An 18842-nucleotide genomic window follows, 5' to 3' on the forward strand; every position below is an offset into this window, starting at 1 on the left:
TGCCTTGAAGAATTCCGCATGTAGACTGAAGAAGTTGAGTTTGGGCTTGCGTTTCGTTGAAGAAATCCGCAATTTTCAACCTGAAGCTCGCCTCATGTGGGAGACAAGTCTGATTGCCGCTTTGGATAGCAACTATCATCTTGAGACCCTCGAGTATGATTGGCACACAACGGAGCTTCGTCGTGTCGCCCGCTCCCTCCTCGACACCAATAAGCAATACAACTCCCAGCTGCCTGCACAGCTCGTTGGCAATCAGTTAGCTGTACCAACCAGTGCCAAGCTTTTCATCTGTGGTTCTCCTCCAGTTACCATCACAACGAATGGCGCCTCCAACCTGGCTGCAAACGAGCGGTCTCACCGTCGGCATAGAATTGGCGACCCTCTCCTTCAAAGACAAGAAACTGGTACTCTGCGACCTTGGGGGACAGAAAGAATTCCATGTTTTTCATCACTATTTTGTAGCTGGTAGTGACAAGGATTTGTTCCTTGTGGTATGCCAAGCCCCTCAAGTTGATGAGCCACAGGAAGTGCTGGCTGACCAACTTCACTACTGGCTGCGCTTCATGGCTTCACACACCCGCCCCAACGTCAAGCCAAAAGTCATTCTTCTTCTCAACTTCTTTCCCGACAGTGCAAGGGTGCCTGGGGAGACCATGTCTGACACTGCAAAGTCACGCACAAGAAGGTTCGTAGATGAATACAAAGATTACATCGACTTTGGAAGTGCTCCGGTATTTGGTGTGCATGCATGTAATGCCTTGGAGTTGAGACCTTTCAAAAATCAACTAAAGGTCGCACTGAATGATCTTCTCTCGCAAAGATCTCAGATCCCCCGCATCTGCAACAACGTTGTCGTAAAGTTTCCAACAATCATGCGGGCACTATCAGATCTCACTCGTGAGCCCTTAACACTTGTGGCTCGGTCTGCCCTTCCCAGAAGAAGACAAATTGAAGGAAGTTCTTGTCATCTTGCACGATACGGGAGAGTTGCTATACTTCGATGTAGAAGGCATTGCTACACCTGACCAAATGATCGTTCTGAAACCGGAATGGTTCTTGAGCAAGGTCGTGGGCACCCTCATCGCCCCTCGCCCCAAATGAACTCCAAAAAAAGAAGAAAGGCCAAGTTAAAGTTCGATGGATCTGGACCATGGAAGATATTCAAGAAAGACTATTGCAAAACTGCAAGCGTGAAGATGTGAATAAACTCATTCACTATCTCTACAACCTTCAGTTGCTCTATCCCATTGAGGACAATGGGCTTGGGAACTCCTCTTCCACGCCCTCACAGGTCTTAGTCCCAGCACTGCTCACAGAGAGGGAAGTAACTTGGCCTGCAGGACACCCGTATGAAAGATTGCATCGGGGAAGAAGGTTTGAATGACGAGATGTTAAGAGAACTCTTCTTCCGACCGGAATGTTCACAAGATTGCAGGTACAGCTCCATCGAAAATATAATAATAACAGCTACCAAGTAGGGGATGGGTGGATTTCTTTTACTGAGAATAGGGTAAATGTTATTATCCAATTGGGGGGACAGGAGTCCTCTTGGCAAGACCGTGACTGGATTGACGTAATGGTCAGAATCAGCACAAGGAAACGAGCCTTACATGCAGCAGACATAGTCGACTTTGTCAAGCATGAAATCTTTACGATCTGCCAAGCAGGGAGAGAAGTTGCCCTTCTGTCGATCTTGTGGAGAAGGTGATAAAGAGGCAAGCAGTAGAGGAATTAAATGATGGAAACCGAGAAGTTGAGCTTCTCTCAGAAATCAAGCAAGAGTTTGAAGCCAAAGGCACAGAGTATCATCACATGGAGTGATCACAGCGGGGATTCGGTTTTAGATCTTTTGCTGGCAAATGAAGTGGAGCCGCTATTGAATGAGAAAGTGAGCAAGCTGCAGGATATTGCCCTGGAATTTAGTATCGATTTGGAGTGCGTGAGTGAGTTTGCAGAGGCAGAATTTGACCAAGATGTCGGGCACTTCAAGAATCAGAGGTCCTACTTCGACAAGAAATTCCAGGAGCTGTTTGATGGACAGAGAGAGATTCGTGAAGGCCTCAAAGATTTCAAAGATGAAATTTTGAAGACAACATCAGCATTGGGTGAGGAAATTTTGAAGAGGTGTTCCAACCACATTCTCCTACAACTGGCCCAAGGCCGTTTGCCCCAGTACCCTTATCTCACGGAAGAAAACCATTGCTGGCAAAAGATGAAACGATTGGCTGGACGAACTGTTGAATCTCCAAAAGGGCCACACGCAATTGAAGGTTAGACTGGCACGGGTGTGTTCATACAGCATGAGTGGTTAACACGGATCGCTCCAGTGCTTGTACCTGCCTTGACGGTCATTGCTTGTGCAGCTCGGATTGCAGCTGTTGTTCTGTTGCCTGCAACTCCCGTGTTCATTCCGTCATTCTCCCTGCTAGGTTTGGATAATGAGGCTTTTCAACGAAAAGTATTGCCACATATTCTGAGTGCGTTTGCTGATGGGCTGGATGTTAGCACTGCAGATATTGTGAAGCCTTCCCAACGTGTAACGGAAAATGATCTCCGTGATGCCTGCAATCTTTTGCTCAAGGGAAAGAGTGTGGATATGGAGAAAGACTTTGGCCTCCACAGGGTGACTCTAACAAATGGAAGGTTAGCTTGGGTTTGTGAAAAGCATACTAAGCTTGGAATTAAATGTGGTGACCAAAGGTTGCCCTTGTAACGACATTCGTACCTGTGCTGATTTTTAACTCGTACAATTGTACTTTTGTCAGTATCGTTTCCTTTCATGAAATTATACTGGTGGATTTTACAACGGGGAGTACTTGAAAAGCCCCACTTACAACCATCGTCAAATAGTGTGCTTATCGTGCTTCACATAACAGAACTGACCCGCCGGATTGTTCTGAACTTTGTAGTGAATTTTCTCTTCCATAAGCATCAAAGAGAGACCAGTGCACTTGATGCAATGCTATAAACCTGAGGGTCCCTGATTTGGCAGCTCTTCCCCCTAATGATGGCACTTATCTATGCTACGGCCCACTTGAATACACAGCTGTCCCACAGCTATGCTGTTCCTAGTGCCCACTCCTGGCTGCTCACAATGCACTCCTGTGAGGAGGAAAGGATGCTGTGAACTATTGAGGGAAAGTGTGGGGACGGAGGAATTGTTGCTGCTGCCTGGTTTGGTGTTGCGGGGATATCTAGCTCCCCAACTAGGTGGATCAGAGAGGTCTTGTTTGCCAGCCAGCTTTTCAAAAATTTCTTGAAATTATCTAAATTATTATCATTAAAAAAAAAAAAACAGCTGCATCTCTTTGCGACCAAGTGGTGACAACCACGTTTATCCTGATCGATGGTGGAGAGAAAAAGCGGCACGCAGCAGTCAGCATGTAGCAACAAGTCCCACATTCATCTGCAGTCCTACATCTCGCAGTCAAGAGCAGCATTGGGGAGGCATCAGCTTAGATTCAGCATGCCTCTCACAGTTTGTCTCTACTGCCAGGATGTGTGTGGATTACTACAGACTCAATAAGCTAACAATGAAGAGCCGGTTTCCCGTGCTGCGGATCGATTACATTTTGGAACACGTGAATGGGGCCAAGATGTTCTCCAAAATTGATTTGAAAAGTGCATACCATCAGATCCAAATTCATGAGCCGGATATTCCGAAGTCAGCCTTTTGGGCGAAGAAGGCACAGTATGAGTTCATTCCAACAACCTTCAATCGCATGATGTTGCAGATCTTCAAGCCTCTTATTCAGATTCATTGGTACAAGGTTATGCTTGATAACCAGCCTGGTGATTCTGCCATACATGATGGATGGTTATTTTTTCGAGGACGCCGTTGTGTCCTGCCCTAGTTCTGTGCTACCATACTCCATGATATGCATGATTCCACAGTTGGTGGACACTGAAGTGTTCAAGGCACTCGTGAGAAAATTGAGTGCAGGTTTTTCTGGCCTCATTTACACAGCGATGTCCACTAGTATATCTTGCACTGCCAAACGTACCAAAAAGTGAAAGTATCTCACAGGAAGTTGCCAGATCTTCTTCAGCCCCTGGAGATTGCGGATCAGCCATTCGAACAAATTAGCATTGACTTTGTCACTAGTCTTTCACCGGCCACGAGGAACACCATGTGTTTGACCATTGTGTCATGCTCATTCCATGCAAAGGTACCATTGATGCACAAGATATCTGATGGTGGTATCCAATTTGTGGTACGCCAGGTACCATTGTGTTTGATAGGTTCCAAGTTCACTAGTTACTTTTGGAGAGCATTTTTGACAACTTTGGTACAAAGCTTGAATTTTCTAGCAGCTTCCATCTGTGAGAGTGAAGTGTAATGGATCAGAGAGAGAGTATAGACACAGATAGAGGCAATGGCAACTGCATATATAATAGAGGAATACACCAGAAGAAGAGGGGAGAGATGCTCCAGAAGTGATACTGAACAATAGAGAGGGTAGGGCTATAAATAACCTGCCACATAGGCCAACCCAGGTGCAACACATAGGTTGATCCTAGAGCTAGTCAACCAATCACAACATGGACCATGCATCCATGTGTTGTGGCTGAAGCCATATCTGTGTCCAGCACTGACAGTGGTTCCAGATGTTGAGCACCTTGAGATCATTGATGAGGTAGAGGTGGTTGAGCCGAAACAGATTTTGCTTCATCGCTTCCAAAAGGGTATAGGCAACCGCTTCCAAAAGGGTACAGGCAATCGCTAGCAATTGTATGTAGTCAAGTTCAAGCAGGGGGAAATCTTTTGGCGAGCTTTTTAATGTGAGCTTTTGTTATAAGAAAGATGGGGAGGTTAGAAAGAGGGGGAGATAATATAGGATATGTTTATTTTCATAGCATGTGGGAGGGGTGGAAGAGTGTATACTATGCACAAGGGGGGGGAGGATATGAGTGGCAGTAGGAGGCAAAAAATTATGGAAGATATGTCCATATTCAAAGTAGAAGTAGAAGGGAGGAACTATGGGAGATATGTACATTTTAAAAGTGTATAATTTGAAACTTTTGATCTCATATTTGGATTCCTCGTCGAATTCCGGTCATTTTGAGTACCAACATGACCATATTCTGATAAAAATTGGAAAAATGGTGCGCAGACTCAAAACAGGCCCCAAACAGGCCAAAATGACAAAAACACCATTTTTCCAATTTTTATCAGAATATGGTCATGTTGGTACTCAAAATGACCGGAATTCGACGAGGAATCCAAATATGAGGTCAAATCTGTCAAATTATACACTTTGAAAATAAACAAATTTCCCACATGCTCTCCCTTCCCCTTTACATTTAGTAGATGAACATAACTTTCACATTCCTCATCCTCTCTCTCCTCCTTGCACTCCTCTTTGCATACCTTATAAGTTCCCCCTCTACGTTCTCCACTATGATAATGAATATATGTTCCAACTCCCCTCCCCTCCCTTCTCCATTTCACCTTACCCATGCGCCCGTCCCTCCCCCTTTCCTTTATCTCCCCTCCCCCCCTCTCTCCTCTTAACTGCAACCACAACCCAAACTTTCAACCCACCCCACTCCATGACCCCCCCCCTCTCTCTCTCTCAGGTGAATGAAAAGCTCGCAATATTCATGAAAATTGAAAAAAAGCTCATGACAAAAAGCTCACCAAAAAATCACACCCGTTCAAGCACAAGGGCTCCCACAAGGCACCATGGGTCAAAGAGGAACTTTTACATATTATCCTCACTTCCTTTCATATAAGGAATTATTCACCTACCCTAGTTCTACTCTCAGCAGAAGGGGATGTCATGGGCAGATGAAGCCCATGGCATGCTGTCTGCGGACAGTGTAGGCAGCCTGTCTGCTGTGCGCCATACATCACGTGGCAGTCGGTTGCCAACCCATTCGGTGGCAGCCTGGTCAGCCTAACCTGACCTTGGGTTGGCCAGGTCTGGATGGGAGGTTCCAGGGCGTTGGGGTCATATAAAAGGAAGCCCCCAAAGGCTCATTCCTTAACTCATTTATGGGAGCTGGATTTGGGCAGATACCCCTTACCAGAAGCAACAGCTCAGATCCGGATCAGGCTGGGACAGGCAGCAGCATATCAGCTTCCATCCGTGATCCTACAGGTCTTTAGACAGGTCCAGGCTCAGCACCGGACAGCAACAGCTGGCAGCATCAGAGACGCTCTCTTTCTCCATCAGTTCTCGCAAGGTTCTCCAGGAAGGATCCGCTCTTTCCACAATATATTATTCTCCATGTATTGCAGTGAAGGATAACCTCCTTCCATACAGTCTTATTTCTCCATTTAGTGCAGTTGTACTCAGCCCTTTGAGCAGCCATAGATTAAAAAATATTCTCCTCTTCGGAGGGCCCTATTTCCCCCCCCCAGTTCTTGCACTCACCCCACCGATTCCACTTGTGTTTATGAGTGCACCTTCTCTCAGTTGCATCTCTATTTCAGTCAGGACTAATCAGTTAGTAGGTAGAGAGAGTGAGTTAAGACTTCTCCTTGCTACAAGTGATGCGAGCTTTAAAACTTTTGTAAGTGTAGCGGCTCAATCAGGACCTAGGAGCATCTTTCATTTGATTTTTGCAGAACTACCATGATATCCTTTCTTAATGGACTGGCATATGGTTGGCTCATGATGAGCAAATCTGTGGGCTGCTACATGGGTAGCATGTGCTTTGCCCCTAGGCCATGCAATGGTTGCCACTGTATTGATGAACTCAGGGCTAAAGTATGGGACTAAAATAAGACCTGGCAAGAGGCATTCAAGCATGCCTATGGCGATTTGAAAGCGAAGTTTGATCCACGTAAGGTCAACATTCTGTTGTGGGGGTAGTGAAGATTAAGGATGCCCTAGTATCTCTCAACTCATCATGGCCTAAGGTTTGGAAATGCAAAGATTGGTGCTCTGCATGGAGGTTACGCATGAGAGTGCAAGTGTGGACAGAGTTTGCACAATGGGTCCTCTTATTGTGCGCTTATTTTAACCTATGTGAATTGCAAGCTAATGCTCGCTAATATCATGTTGGACATGGCATACTCGCTAATCTTCATGTAAGAGAGATCTAAAAGTGCTAGTCCACATGCATATCTAGCACGATATGGTTAAATTCTAAATGAACTTCCGTATGAGTGGCTCACCATGAACCCATGTGCGGGCTGCTACATGGGTTGCACATGCTCCAACTCTAGGCCATGCAATGGCTACCATGTGGGCAGCACATGAACTACTATCCAGGCAGCAACTAACTTCCACATTGATAGCACATACACCATGTAAGAGGGCTACAATAATGGGCCTAATTGTGGCCATGTATTGGCAAACTTTGGGTTAAAGTATGGCCCAAAACATGTCTTGGGAAGAGACATACAATGCTGCCTAGGGAGATCCAATAGCTGGGTGTGATCCATGGAAGCTTGACATTCCACTATGGTAGTAGTGAAGGTTTGGGATGCCCTAGTCTCCCTCATACTCATCATGACCTAAGAGTTTTGAAATGGCTTAAGAGTGTAAGTGTGGGAAGAATTAGCATGGTATGTTTTCTAAAGGGAGAGCCACATGATTTGGTCACTATGAACATCTTTGTGGGCTGCTACATGAGTAGCACGTGCTCCAACTCTAGGACATGCAATGGCTACCATTCGGGCAGTAGACCATCTACTATGTGGGCAGCAACTAGCTTCCACACGGGTAGCACAAAAGCCACATATGTAGCACTTATCATGGCCTAAAAATTTTGGAATGAGCTAAAGAGTAGGCTCGAAATGAGACCTAGAAAGAGGCATACAAAGATGTGTGGAAAGCTAGGTGTGACGCATGCAAGTTGAACACGCCCTTGTGGGGTAGTGAAGATTGAGGCTGCCCTACTATTTCTTGAAATCATCATGGCCAAAGAGTTTTTAAATGCAAAGATTGGTGGCTGCATAGAGGGTGAGTGATGTGCTTTCTAAAAGCCACAATAGACAGTTTTCATAATGGGTCTTTGTTAATTTGTAACTTAGGTATGCGAATTGCAAGCTAATGCATTTAGAATTTCTAGCACTATATATTAGAGCAAGTTGTCCTTTCTTAAAGCCCTTTGCCTTCAAATTTCGATCTAATTAAGCCTTTCTTCTCATCCATTTCATGGTCATCACTGCATGTACTGCCAATATCTTGGTTTCATCTAACTTTTGTAGTTTAACAGCTGAGTTGAGTTTTCAGCGATTGGATTTGAATCCAAGAAATTGAAAGGGTCTAAGTAGGCCATGCAACGGCTGCCATGTGGGCAACTGATACACTGCTATGCAGGCAGCAACTAGTATCATAGCCATGGGACCACATTAGGGCCAATGGGCCCAATCAGTCCAGCACAAGAACTAGAAGGGCTATTCGCTGAATGAGGTGCAGACCTGGCAAGAGGCATACAAGGATGCCTAGGGATCAGGCAAAGATAAGTATATGTCAGCCTACATCTGGTCGACATGGGGAGGAAGCAGGTTAGGTTTTTGGATATGTGCAGGCCCAACCTTGCTGCATGGTCTCCGATTGAAGCTCATAACCAGGGCATAAGCTAAGGAGTTGGGAGCAGCAATCCAAGAGAAGATTTAGTCTTCTTAGAATGCTTGGTTTTGGGTCGTCCCTTCACTCTATGAATGACAACTCTGCTGGCTACCTATATGGAGTGACTTTTGTACTAGCCTACAAATCGTGGAGCTTGGCAACACCTTGTTTTTTTTCTCGATTTACATGTGCCTCTATCATCACTTATGTGCATGTGTTTGAAATAAGATCCAAGGGCTAGGTGCCATCTGTGGGGAAGTTCAAGTATCCACTATGTCACGAGCATCCAAAACCCGTGGAATGATGCCTATAGGCTGCAGCGCCAGGTAATAATGCGCCAAAAGACAGCATAGGTAAAAAAATGTAGAGTTGACTTTCCAGCCAAAAAGTTTGCGTTGACTTTTTGACCGACCTAGTCAACGGTCTGCGTGGACCAGACGACAAGGGCCAATGTTTAGCGTTGACCATTTGACAAGGGTCGGCCAGTCTACCCTAGAAGCCTATATAAGGGCAGCCCCTTGGCTCCTCCATTCATCCATTGGTAGGATGTTTTGGGGCCTAAGTTCTCAACAGCAACAAAGGGACCACAGTCCAGGCTAGGATCAGGGGTAGTAGATCTTCCCCATCCTTGGCCCCTACAAGTCCATCAACAGCTTTCGGTTGATCTCTAGACAGCAGGAGCAGTAGGGGTTTGCGTCAAAGCAACCCCTTTATAAGACAGAATAATTGACTACCCCTCTTGTAAGGCCAAAACTTAATCCACACAAGTGACAAACTCACTTAAAACCGTCACAAAGAGAAAGAAACCTAAACTTAAACATTACAATGACCTAAACTACCACTAATCCTAACACTAACCACCTATTAGCATGATCAACTTGACCAAAGGGTAGTACTAAGTGGCAAAGAGAGCTGTCGTTTCTAGAGAGAAATTCCTAGCAAAAGATAAAAGCACTTAGGATTTCCACAAGAGGACAAAAATTGACCTTAACAACACAATAGAAAGCCATAAACAACCACTAACCCTAAGATTAATCAACATTTAAAATGGTCAACTTGACCAAATGACCTAACATTTGTAACTTGAACCTAATTAGAAAAAAATAAGCACATCCATCCCTTAGGACCCTTTGCAGGGCCCAATAAACATACCAGCGTTTATCCAAGAGCATTACCTAAGCCAAAATCGTTGACTTCGGTGGCCCATTTGACTGGGCACAATCCAATGAACATGTTGCCCATGTGACAACCACATTGCTACCTAGATGGTAGCTCCTCTCCATCCCCCATCATCCCATCCTATATTGCATGTCATCTTTCCCCATGTCCTTCTCAATTGGAGGCTCAAAAGTGGGGAGGCAGCCATTGTAATCCAACGTCACGTAGGCACATCCATAGTATGCCATATGGCGAACATACGAGATTGCCACATTAGAGTAATGGCACTAGTCATAGCATGCATGAAATTGTGCACTTGGAAAGGGACTTGAAACATATGTAAAGGTGCCCTTTTCGACATAAACATTCTTTCTTACGCAAAGGCAAACTTTTCGTCGATGTAAACACATTCTTGTGCTGCAATCGTCGACATAAAGTTGGCCTTTTCGTCAACATGAACACATTCTTGCACTCTTCTTGCTTTTATGTGATTGTCGTCTCTCTCTACATGGCGACATCTGCTCTTGCCATCTCTACAAGTCTTTAGAGATTTGCTTGGAAAATCTGTCATCTCGTACACGCTTCCCAATTGTCAGTGCCCCTGATCCTATGATTGCAGAGAGAACTGGAGTGTTTTTTGACCCTCATTTTGGTGCCATTGGCAACCTACTCCCGGATGATCTAGCATCAACTAACTTGACCTTCAATGCATCCAGCTCATAATTGTTCTTGCTAGCTAATAGCATATCATCCACATAAAGTGCCAGGTGTATCAGGCTATTATCCTTAGCCCTTTAAGTATAGAGGCAGTGATCAATCTCATTTCTTATGAAACCCTCGGACCGAATGAAAGCATCAAACTTTTGATACCATTCTCTAGGCACTTGCATAAGGCCATAGAGACTCTTTTTCAGCTTGCAAACCAAATGTTCTTTGGCCTTTTCTTCAAATCCTTTCAGCTGTGCCATGTAAATTTCCTCATGCAGATCCCCATGCAAGAAAGTTGTCTTCACATCCATCTACATAAGCTCCATATCCTCAACTACCACAAGTCCAAGTACGCATCTAAGTGTGGTCATCTTCACAATCAGAGAGAAGATCTCATCAAAGTCCACACCCTTCTCTTGCTTGAACCCTTTAGCAACCAAACGAGCCTTGTACTTAGGCACATCATCATCTGTGACCTTCATCTTGTAGACTCATTTACATGGCAATAATTTCTTTCCATGTGGCGAAGAAACCAAGTCCCAAGTGTCGTTCTTGATGAGTGAACTCATCTCTGATTGCATAGCATACTCCCACTTGCGCTGATTTCCACGCATCATAGCCTCTTTGTAGCAAGAAGGCTCCCTGCACAATCAGTAAGCATCACATAGTCTGCCCCTAAAACAAATCTCTCAGGTGGTCTAGACACTCTAGCTAGTCTTCTGAGGGGCATTTCAGCTTGCTGTCCCACTTGTCCTTCATTACCTCTTCAACAACTTGCACATGTAGGCGCTTGTGCCTTGGGTCCCTTAATATTCCAATGACATTGCTTGACTTCATAAACTAGCTAGAGTATACGAACATTCAATATCATCTCCATCTGTTCTTCTCATCACATCTTCCACGAAGTTCCTAAAGAAGAATACAAGCAAAAATTAGTCACAAACAGTGTAGCACAAAAGAGAAGTAATTTCATTGGAACATTTGATAACCAATCTTGTAGCCTAAATTCTCCTCTTCCTAGTACCACCAGTGGGTGCCAATGCATCCATGTTATGTAAGTACCTTCTTTTCCTATCCTTCAATCCCAAAGGTGTTTCTTTCATCTTTTGCACTCATTCTTCTATCTTCTCTCGTTCCTTCTTACGGCTCGTTGAACTTGATTGTATATAGATCTTTCCAAGTCTTTTTTGGTTTCAGCTAGCTTACAAAGTGACTCTTGTAACTTTTGTTGCTCCAAGTCCAATGCATATCTCTCTAAGTCCAATGTTTTCGCTTTATCATGAAGATTCTTGTGAAGATCCTGGATAGAGTTATGCATTGCAACAATTGTGGTTGGACAAAAACCTCCTTGCCTTTCCTCTGCCCATGGACACTTTAGGAGGAAGATTTTGTGTCTTTCTTGACTGTTTCTTGTTCTGCTTAAGCTTCACATTGTCTCTGTGAAGTCCCATTAGTTAGAGTAGTTCTTCACCTTTGCAATGCATTGTGCAGAGACTTGCTGTGGCCTCAAATTCCAAGCATAAACTAGATGGAGATAGAGTAACTTATCAAGTATACACAGTTCAACATGCAAAGTACACACATGGGGATCACTATCATCCATTTCCATTGTTCCCATCACATCCTCTATGAAATTCCTAGAGTAAATGAGTCTTAATGGAAACAATGCAACATCATGAATATTTTTGGAGTAAGAAATTTCATTGAAAAATTAGGGGACTAACCTTGCAACCTATACTCTCCTCTTTCAGGCACCACTATTGGCCGACAATGCATCCATAGATTGCAATCGTCTTTTCCTCTCCTTCAATCTAAAAGGTGTCTCCTTCAACTTTTGTACTTGTTCTATCGACTTCTCTCATTTCTTCTCCACAACACATTGGAACTTGGTCATAGATAGACCTTTCCAAAGTTTGTTTTCTTTTAGCGAGCTTATGGATTGATTCTTCCAATTCTTGTTGCTCCAAGTGTAGTGCATGTGCTTTGTCATTGAGTTCCTTGTTTTGCAATTGGAGAACTTACATACTACTATGCATTGCCACAATAGTAATATTTTCCAAATATGCTAGTTCTTCTGCTTGCGCTCTCTACACCTCGCTTGCTTGCATAGCCAATGTCTAAGAATGGTTCAACCAATTGAAATAACCAAGCAATCTAGCATGTTTGTTGCCAACAATCCAAACAAAATCATGCACTGTATGAAAAGGAGGACTCTTTTGGGTGGCATGGTCTAAAGGATACAAGGTTCCATCCACCCAAAGGTCTCCATGCTTCTTCCCTCTTGCAATTGAAGACTGGGAGCACACTTTTAGGAGTTCCACTAAATCCCAAATGCATATTCAACCTCCAGTTGTAAGTTCACATGGTACTTGTTGGATATGTCCTCAAATGGTGCCATGAGTACTCAAGGAGAGGTATCAGTGCTGTAGGCTGAACTGTAGGAGAGAGTAAGCAGAGGAGAAGCTGGCAAAGAGGAGGCAAAGAGGGAGGAGCAGTGAGAGGGAGAGAGTATCAAGGAAGAGGGAGGAGGAGAAGTAGGTCAAGGCAAGAGAAAAAGGAGGAGAGTAGGGTGACTGGTGCAAAAGGGAGGGAAGGAGGTGCTACTGCAGAAGGGAGGGCAAGGGGAGAGCTACTACAGGAGGGAGGAGGAAAGGAGAGCTACTATAGGAGGGAGGAGCAGAGGAGATGGAGTAGGGTGGCTAGAGAAGGAGGGGAGAGGAAGGAGGGAGGAGAAGGAGCTAGAGGGAGTAGGAGGAGGGAAGAGGGAGGAGGATCAAGACAAGAGGAGGGCAAAGAAGGAGGGAGGGAGAGGGAGAGGGAGAGGGAGGTGGACACTGGAGAGAGAGGAGGGAGGGGGAGGGAGAGAGAGGAAGGGAGGGAGATTCGAAATTTGAAAAATACAAATTTCAAAAAGTGGCCCCCTCCCCTCATTGATGGGGGGAGAGGTGGGCTCAATTGTGTGCTTAACCCACCTAGGTTGGAGCTGTTTCGGCCTCTTTGGGACCCTCCAAGTCCCTTGCATTAAATTAGGAAAAGGCCTTCATCATAGTGTTCGCCCACAGTGGTCATAAGTGGATCCCGATTAATCAATTATATGAGGTGAAACAGAATGATGAGGAATCCTTCCCAGATACATCGCTAGGATCAAACACCCGAATTCCTGCTGTGAGCCACATGAGAGGATGAGTGATGAATGATTGTTGCCATGCTTCCTCATCGGATTGGCAGACCTGAAGCTGCATGGCCACTTAATAGTTATGAATCCCACTTCCTTCGAACTCGAACCGCATCTCTAAAGCTGTTCCAAACTTTGAGAGAGAAGGAGACGAGAAGGAGGAATATGAATTTTGGTAAGCCTCTCTCCTCGAGCCATAGTTCTCTCAAAATTGGATGCACATTCTTTCTAACATTGACGTCCCAAAAAGAATAGGATTCCAAATAACAAACCCTGAGTGTGAAGAGTTGAGTATGATGGTGCCCCTCAGAATGTTTAACATGCTCAAACCCTAAGAGGTTAGAAGAGGAACAGTAAGGGTCAAATCAAACCTCCATTGGCTAACATATGTGGGTGCCACTACTACTCACCATGAGTTCTCCTCCAATTGGGGATCCCAATTGAGTAAAGTTACCTCCCCAGTCGGTTGCATAAGTGCCATGAAGGAGCCCCCCTCAGGTCCAAAGCTCCCAAGTTCCAAAAGCCCAAAGGCTCCCACCAGGGCCAAGAGGAAAACCACCCAAAGGGGAGTGGAGGAGGAGGATGAAGAAAAGGAGGACCTACGATAGGTACCTTCCCATTACAAGGCCTACACAATCGAGGATCGCAAGATCTTATACCAATAGGTCAAGAGAACCCAGGAAGAAGGGTGCTTCCAAGGATATGACGGCCCAACTAAGGTTAAGGAAGTAAACCTGATGCCGGAAGGGATGGATGCACAACCAGTATACATAGTAGATGACCTCACCCCCAATTAGGAGCATGCTTTGAGTGCCCTCCTTTGAGAGTACAAGTATTGCATGGCCTGGAAGTACACATACATGAAGGGTGTGCTCGTTGAGGTCGTGTGGCACACAATACCCATGCTAGATGATGTCAAGCCAATGCAATAGCGTCCCTATCCTATGAATCCCAAATATGCACTAATAGTGAGAGAGGAGATCAAAAAACTCATAGATGCATGATTCATCTATGAGATAGAGCATACAAACTGACTGGGTATCACCCATTGTGATAGGCCTAAAGAAGAATGGAAAGATTCGAGTTTGTGTAGACTTTAATAAGGTCAATGCCACTACAAGGCATGAACATCCATTGCCTTTCACAAAACATGGTCTAGAAAGAGTAGCTCTACGAAGGAAGTTTACAGATTCCTAGATGGACTCTTGGGATACAATTAGGTGTCCATCGCCTAGAGGATCAACATAAAACTTCCTTCACAACCGAGTGGGGTGTGTATGCGGCCCATGTGATGATATTTGGACTTACCAATATGCCCGCCACATTTCAGTGGTGGTTGATGATAACTGTCTTCAAGGAGTACCTAAGGGACTTCATAGATGTCTTCTTGGATGACGTGCATGAACTCGACATGGGATGACCATCTGAGATACGTGAAACTAGTCCTTGATGTGTGCAGTTTGTACCAAATATCCATGAATCCTCTCAAGTGTCAATTCTCAGTCAAACGCAGCATGATTCTTGGTCACATAGTGTCCAAGAATGGCATCTCGACGGATTACAACAAGATTAGCTAATTCTAGAGTTACCGCCCCCCATAAATGCCAAGGGAGTGCAACGGTTTACAAGCCATACGAGTTGCTATTGAACATTCATCCTAGTTTATTCAAACATAGCCTGGCCATTGTCCAAGCTATTCATAGTCTTTGAGTGACTGCAAAAAATTCTTCAAAACCGTAAAGCTAGGTCTAGCCACAACACTAGTATTATGGGCCTCGAAATGGAATCTAATATTCCACAACCACATAGATGCCTCAAACTTTGGTATCAGATGCATGTTAGCCCAACCCGGAGAGTACAACTTGGACTACCCGATGTACTTTGTCAGCCTGCAATTAAACGATGCCGAGGTTAATTATACGACAACGTTAAGGCGTTGCCATGGTCTACGTAGTTACAAAGTTCAGAAATTAATTGTTAGCCAACAAGTTTTTCTTTTTTGTTGATCATCAAGCAGGATTGTATTTGGTTAACAAGCCTTGCATGACGGGACGCATCACAAGGTGGATGCTAATCCTTCTAGAGTTAGAATTCGCAGTCGTAGTGCATTAAGGAAAGACCCATATCTTAGCCAACCACCTCTCAAGGATTCCCAATGAGGAAGTTCGAACAAGAGTCGAGGATGACCTCCCAGATGCTCCCCTATTTCTCATTGACATAATTTCAAAATGGGTAGCCGAAATAGGCCACTACCTAAACAAACGGGTTGCCTTTGGACAAAGCCCTCAAGAGGGAAAGAGCCTGCAAACTCACTAAGGACACAACACCATATCAACAAATTTCAGGCCAACTCTACTGCATGGGCAAGGATAGCATCATGCATGGGTGCATGTGCAAACACAAATATATCAACGTGCTTGAAGAAGCTCATTCTAGGATAGCGGGTGGTCAATTTGTCGTCTCACTGATGTAATGGCACTTCAAGTGTTGCAGGCAGGTCTCTAGTGGCCAACTCTCTTTGGAGATGCAACTGAGTTCATCAAGCGATGTGATCCTTACCAAAGAGTGCAAATGCCACATAAAGGGGACATGATGCCCCGAACAGAATATTAACTAATCAACCCTTTGAGAAATGGGGCATAGATTTCATTGGTCTGATAAGCCCTAGCAGCTAAAGGAACATGGACGAGATACATTATCCTAGCCACATATTATATCTCTAAATGGGTGGAGGGGCTAGCTACAAGGAAAGCTGATGCACGATCCATAGCTAAGTTTTTATATGAACAAGTCATTACCCGGTTTGGGTGTCCCTTGGAATTAGTCATGGATCAAGGAACTCATTCCCTCAATGAAACCATAGCGATCCTGACTAGTGAATTCATGATCATACATAGGAATTCGATGCCATACTATCCCAGGGCAAATGGTTTGGCTGAGCGCAAACAAAACATGCTGCAAGATTATAACTTGCACAGTCGAAGCCAGTCGTACTTACTGGGAGCACAAGCTCATCAGAGCATTGTGGGCCTACCGAACATATTACAAGGTGGCAACAAGCTGCACCCCCTTCAGCTTAGCCTTTGGGGTGGAGGTAGTTATGCCAATTGAGTATGTAGTACCTAGCCTCTGCATCACGGTCAAGGAAAGGATTACCAAAAATGCCTTGGCAGAGCGCTTAATTGATCTTGAATGCCTAGATGAAACGAGATTGCGGGTAGCCATTGCCTTTGAGTGGAGAAGGCAAGATGTTAAAAATGGTTTGCCCGCAACCTCAAGATCAAAGACCTCGAGGAGAGAGACCTAGCACTCATCTATAGCATCCATAATACCAAGCAAAAATTGAAATAAAGGGGCATGGGTCCCTACCACATAGTGGAGATTACTCCGGAAGGCACATGCCGAATAGCTACCCTAGAGGGAGTAGAGATGGAAGGCTACCTTAATGGTAGCAAAATGAAAAGATACTATGGTCCCCTCACTCTACAAACCCTCTAGGCCATACATAGGGAAAAGGAGCTCAAGGTAATCTATCTTGGAACCTAATTGACTTGAGGTACATGTCATGCTCACTCTCTTCATCATGTTTCCACATAGGTTCCATCCACCTTAGAGCGCTCCATAGATCCTGAGGTACGCATGTTTTGTCATGGTATCAGAGCTTTGGTCTAGTCATCTAGAGAGCATCTAGATCAGATATAGGCATGCCTTAGGAGCTCACGAGTTCTCTTAGGTTAGTTTTAGTTTTAGATCGAGAGTTTTGTTCTTGAGTGTTCTTTGTGTGAGAAATTCATGAGTGAGGTTCTTAGAGAGTCTTCATATTTTTCTTTAGAGTTCCTTCTTCATTCTTATGTGAGGTCTCTTTGAAAGATTTGCCTAAGGTTCTATAAGGGAGATTTTTTTCTAGCCCCTCCTCTGCCTCTTATCAGGGAGCACGACTATTTCTTCTCCATTGCAACAACTAGGAGCTTCAAAAGAAAGAAGAAACCACATGAATAGCCTTGAACGGTGACCAATTAGCTACAAAGGAAGCTCAGTGCAGTGAAGCTTGGGAGTGTAGTTTGTAGCATCCATGCACTCCAACGCAGGTGTAAGGAGCTTGAACAGCATGAGTGTATGTTGTAGTACCTAAAAAGGCCAAACCTTACACGATCTACCCATAGAAAGCGGTTCTGACACAACAAAAGCTCGCAACTCAACAGCCCATCCATCTACAACTACATCTTCATCTCCAACGACGAGCTCATGAAGCGGCCTCTTCAAACACATTCTTAGTGCTCAGGTGACTTCAACGCAGCTCTAAGTTGCAACAGCGCTTCTCTACGTAACAGCCTACGAGAAAGCCTCGACCAACCTCTCCAACTCAAAGTCCATCGAGTTGCCCGCCTAGCTAAGGCTCCGTCTCTAGAAGTCTGATGGAGCACGACTGGTGTTGAAGGATGAAGTGCTATTGGGCTGCCTATTTGGCACTGCAGGTCATAGCTCTCTACTAATAACAACTCCTGCCTCCCCATAGCGCCCTTCATCCTGCTCCATAGACCAACCAGGAGCACAGACTGACAGCATATGAGCAGCTCCTACGGCTTCAACTAGACTACTAGACTGTGCCCCTTCAACGGTGCCTCTATAGCCCATCTACCTTCTAGAATGCTAGACAAACCTTAAGCCCATAGCTACAGCGGCGGCTGCTCCCGACGACACACTCTGCTTCAAAGCTCTCTGTCATTCAGCACGGACGACATGCTCCTAACTTGCAGTCCGAAAAGGACTCCTACTTGGAATCCAGTGACTACCTCTAGCATTCGTTGGAGCCGCCTCCACGCTCTCGGGATTCCAAGGAAACTGAACTCCTAGCGCTGAAGCACGTCCAACAACCAACCGCTCCATGAAATGCTAGTGCCTTGCAATATGTGGCTCTCCTAAAAACGTCAGCAGTGGGAAATCAAAAGAAAAGGAAAATAGAATGGGTTTGGGAAAAAATGATGGCTAAGTTATAAGCTATATGCATTTTGCTACTATTTTGTTGCCTAGTCAATATGCTTAGGCACGTACTCTAGTTTTTATAAACCCCTTGCAAAATTTTGATTCTAAACCATCCATAATTTTTTTGTAAATCATGTTTTACTTATCCAACTCAATTTAAACCGCAACACCATTCCTACCAGAGCGAACTATTACACATAATCAAAACTTCCCATTAGATCTAAGCATAACAACATTATCAAAAGTTCCCATGACCATAGCCCTTGTTATTTTCCACGCTCACTTACCCA

General features: G+C 44.7%; 1 protein-coding gene across 1 annotated transcript; it reads left to right on the forward strand.

Moving 5' to 3' along the window:
- Positions 1–1624: 1624 nt before the first annotated feature.
- Positions 1625–3854, forward strand: LOC147880668 (uncharacterized). The gene is made up of 3 exons (XM_087370652.1): positions 1625–2270; positions 2364–2643; positions 3299–3854. Exons 1-3 carry the CDS (start codon positions 1736–1738, stop codon positions 3852–3854), a joined length of 1371 nt encoding a protein of 456 aa, XP_087226778.1. The 5' UTR covers positions 1625–1735.
- Positions 3855–18842: the final 14988 nt, after the last annotated feature.

The sequence above is a fragment of the Dipteris shenzhenensis genome, chromosome 32 (assembly GCF_047967505.1).
Source record: "Dipteris shenzhenensis isolate YYH24624 ecotype China chromosome 32, Dip_SZ_1.0, whole genome shotgun sequence".
NCBI lineage: Eukaryota > Viridiplantae > Streptophyta > Polypodiopsida > Gleicheniales > Dipteridaceae > Dipteris > Dipteris shenzhenensis.